Consider the following 4440-nt stretch of genomic DNA (forward strand, 5'->3'; position numbering starts at 1 on the left):
GGAAAGTCCTTTAAATTATTTAAAAAAAAAAAAAAAAAAAAGAGAAAGCTTTACATGTCCCCTTATCAATAAGGGACGATTAAGTGCAACTTCTGCTGGTTACACTCCTAAATAACTGTTAAAGGAGAATGTTTCTGTTAAAACCAAGACAGAACTTAGCAAAACAGTATCTGAAAAACTTCTGATTAATTGAATAGATGAAGGAGCACAGAATCCAGGAAGTTCCTATACCACCGACAGCTGCCGCATTTCTCTCTAGCAAGGAAGTCCTAGTGTCAGAAGAGACAGAAAATCTTAAAAAGGAATATCTGGTGATACACAGACATGCAAATTTTGAAATACGGAGGATAATTCTCAGTGGTGAGACTGTAAGAAAGTGAAAGAAAGTGAATGGAAAAACAAGGCACAGAGGTTAAGCACCCTCCTCAAAGATGCACCACAAACACTCCACAAAGACAGTCTCAGTCTGCTCAGCTACGCTTCCTCCAGTTGCTCATGTGTTTCCTAATAAGAGATGCTTACTTTCTTTTAAAGTAACCCTAATACAGCTGATTTCAGAGCTCATTTTAAGTTTAGCTTTGGCACAGTCATGCAAATCCACAGAAATCCCCAGTCTATAACAAACATTCACAATGTCTCCGAGACAAGCTTAAGAAATGCACGCAACATAGCCCTCAAATACACCCCAAGAAATCTTCTTCTAAGAAAAATATATGGCACCAATAGCAGTTGCTGATAAAGTGCTTTATAATGCCTCTAAATGGAGGAGAAAAGCTGTAAACTGAGGGACACTTTTTAAAAAAATATATTCTTTGAAGTTTATCTTTGCACATGAAAAGAGATGCTCCATATCCTTTCTCCAGGATCCTTAAAACATATCCACTCATCCATTATTTTATCGCTTTAAAGACCCTACCAAAAAAAAAACAAAACCCAAAAAAAACCCCACACAAAAAAACCCCACAACAACCCACATACAGAATTTACCTTACATCACCCAGAAGCTTCATAATCTCATCTGACTTTTCTTCACTGAAAATACAAAACATATGATTGGAGCTTACGTAGCTTGTCTCAATACCAGAAAACAAAATAAAACAAAAAGATGTAAGATGACAATTTCTTACCTGAATATTTTTGCAGTAGTACTGTAACTGAAAAAAAAATTATTCTCAATAACAGTGAACAGACACCCAATGCAAAGCATCCATAGCGTATTAAAATGAATAACCAAAACAATTACAATGAATGACAAACTGTATCTCCTAAAGCTTGTTAGTATAATGCTTACTTTTTTGGTAGCGCTGGTAATTTAGGCAAAAGAAGATTTGATTCATCCTCAGCATTATAAAAGGAAGTGAGAACACTGAAAAAGAATTAAGACTGTGTTTGCCATCCAAGTTGTAATAATAGGAGGAAAAGAGAATTTCTTTCTAACTTCAAAGTTACTGCACATACTCAATACATGACATATATTAAAAGAGTTACAAATGTCAGAGGGCAACCCCTTATGGAGCCTTTAATAATTTATCAAATTAATAAAAGAAGTCTAATAATAATTTTTATTTCTACCAAATCCCTCATCATCTATAACACAGTTACTGACTGAGGCTGTTTAAACACTCTGCAACCCTGCAGTACAACCTGCCTACACCTCAAAGACAGCTTCACTCTAAAGACACATTACAGTGAGCAGAAGACTACAGTGGCCTGGGGTGGATCAGAAGGGGTGTGGTGAGTAGGTCGAGAGAGGTTCTTCTTCCCCTCTACTCTGCCCTGGTGAGACCGCATCTGGAATATTGTGTTCAGTTCTGGGCTCCTCAACTCAAGGAGGACAGGGAATTGCTTGAAAGAGTCCAGTGCAGAGCCACAAAGATGATCGAGGGAGTGGAGCATCTCCCTTATGAGGAGCGGCTGAGGGAGCTGGGTCTCTTTAGCTTGGAGAAGAGGAGACTGAGGGGTGACCTCATTCATGTTTATAAATTTGTAAAGGGCGAGTGTCAGGAGGAAGGAGCCAAGCTCTTTTCTCTCATGTCCAATGATAGAACAAGGGGCAATGGGTGCAAGCTGGAGCATAGGAGGTTCAATCTGAACATGAGGAAAAACTTTTTTACTGTGCGGGTGACAGAGCACTGGACCAGGCTGCCCAGAGAGGTTGTGGAGTCTCCTTCTCTGGAGACATTCAAGGCCAACCTGGACGCGTTCCTGTGTGACCTAGTCTAGGTGATCCTGCTCTGGCAGGGGGGTTGGACTGGATGATCTTTCGAGGTCCCTTCCAACTCCTGAGATTCTGTGATTCTGTGATGACTAAGACACCAACACTAAAACCAAGCGTATGAAAAAGGTCTATTCTAGCAAAAAGGAAATTTTTAGCCAAGTGGTAAAAAAAAGCCACAGTTACATATTATTATATTATTTTACATTCCTGTTTGTAACATACTAAGTATAAATGATTAGTAAGGTGGCATTCCATAGCCCATCATTTACTTCTAGAGTTCTTCGGACTCACCTGCTTTCCTCAGTTACTTCCATCCAGTGCATGTATGTAATAGATGAGTCCACAGAGAAGGAGTGCAAGCTTTCAGGTTTTTCTACATCACACAGAATAATCCGCTTGGTATCAGTAAGCCCAAAAGCCAAAACTAGAGAAAGAGGAGTAAAATGTATAAATAACCAATGTGCAAAACCTTGTACTTCATACTGAACTAGAAAATAACATATCTTCACAGACAACTACAGACAGAGTTTTCTTTTTGTCTATTTATAGTCCTTCCAAAGTCTCATTGAAATCTATCCATTAAAATGAAAGTCTGAATTCCTACCATAATTGAAGGGATAAATTTAAGTCAAAGGCATGATTTCACAATAACTCATCTACACGTTGAACTGAACACACTTCTAACAACAGTTCTGATAAAGCAGAGGCTACAGTTTTTGCACATTTGAGGCCAAAATTATATATAACAACTGTCCACCCAGAAGGTTTGGGTTTCATTACAGAAAAACACAATTTAAGACTTGCTGAGCAACTTTTGCATCACTGTCTTAACTCTATTAATCCACAGAAAAATACGGCAAGCAAAGGTTTCTATGCTTACTTCCTGCTAATCACAGACAACCAGCGTAAAAAGAAGTTTCTTAAACCCCTCTGACTCCATCATAAAATCACATAGGTATTTTTTACCCACACACCATGGAAGATTGATCCCTTTCTCCAGCCTCTAACAAGTCAAAAACCGAACTCATTTCCATCTCAAGTTTATCAAGCTACTAAATTCAATATTATTTCTGCTGAGAAGAAAAAGGCTTTTTTTTTTCTCTTCTCTGGTGTATTATTAGAGCAATTTCAGCCTGTGAAGCTCAGACTAAATGAGTTAAGTGCTTCAGTCAACATTGATCAGACAGGTTCTCTCTCTACTCACACAATAAATTTTGTTATTCATATAAAAATATTCTGTTTAGTTAGGAACTAGAAGTTTTGCTGTACCTTGAAAAGCAGTATCTTGGACATCAATCCACCTTGCAAAACTACCTGAAAATTACTTTCAACAGTGTAAATCTATTACTTTGAATAAACCTACACCAAGTTAAGCCACCCTTCTCTTTAAACACATTTAACTTGAAAGTTTCTGTCACAGATTAGAGGTCTCATCACCACCACTTTCACTGATTTCCAGTGGAATTTTTATTTGCACCATGTCACTTCATACACGTGACATTACTTTTGCCATCTGGTCTCCAAGCAAGGGCAGTCACTTCTTTTCCTGTATTTTCATTTGGAGGCAAACTCCACACTCGCTGAAAGTTTGCAAGCCGATGAAGTAAAACCTACAAAGCAAACACATCGAAGACAAAAATACACCATGTCCTCCCATCAATACCAGTTTGTAAATCAGTTCAAGATGCATCTTTTTTTACCAGTTTTTAATAACTCCTGTGTCTTTAATACCTGCTCCTCTAGTAGATGCCATTTTAGAGGACAGTATATGTTTACTGTACAGCAATAGAGAGAAATAAGCTCTGCCCTATGTAAGCCTAGAAGCCTGTGACCAACAGGGGTTACCCACACTTCATTCTCAAAGGGAGGGTATAATAAGTATTGGGAACTTGATTAAAAAGTATTCCTAAACGCTCGACCAAGCTTGCAAGCATCATGGCACAGATAACAGCAGAGGCATATCAGCGACTATACCGCAGAAGCAGCGTTTTCCTGCAAGCAGCAGCAGCTCTTCTGCCCTCAGACCTTTCAAGTGAGACCACAGAAGTTGCCTCCAACACGGCCCGTGGCTCCCCCTCCCCGGTACCGCCGGCTCGACAGCCCCCACACTCACCTCCCCCGCTCTGTTGGCCAGGGCGATGAGGTCCCTTTTGGGAGACCAGGCCATGAAGACGACCTCCTGGGGCAGCTGCTTCTCCCCCACCTGCCTGAAGGCGGGCATG

The 4440-nt window shown here is 39.7% G+C and overlaps 1 protein-coding gene across 1 annotated transcript in view; it reads right to left on the reverse strand.

The window, feature by feature from the left end:
- The window catches only part of ANAPC4 (anaphase promoting complex subunit 4), an 18201-nt gene extending 13762 nt beyond the window's left edge, over positions 1–4439 (reverse strand). Inside the window, exons 1-6 of the mRNA XM_010189858.1 lie at positions 4332–4439; positions 3723–3828; positions 2510–2642; positions 1292–1366; positions 1128–1154; positions 988–1032 (exon numbers count right to left, since the gene is read on the reverse strand). Of these exons, the coding sequence (XP_010188160.1) occupies positions 988–1032; positions 1128–1154; positions 1292–1366; positions 2510–2642; positions 3723–3828; positions 4332–4439 (494 nt within the window). The remainder of the gene's footprint in view (positions 1–987; positions 1033–1127; positions 1155–1291; positions 1367–2509; positions 2643–3722; positions 3829–4331) is intronic.
- Between the last annotated feature and the right edge of the window lies 1 nt (position 4440).

The sequence above is a fragment of the Mesitornis unicolor genome, unplaced genomic scaffold (genome assembly GCF_000695765.1).
Source record: "Mesitornis unicolor isolate BGI_N332 unplaced genomic scaffold, ASM69576v1 scaffold53208, whole genome shotgun sequence".
In the NCBI taxonomy this organism is placed as follows: Eukaryota; Metazoa; Chordata; class Aves; order Mesitornithiformes; family Mesitornithidae; genus Mesitornis; species Mesitornis unicolor.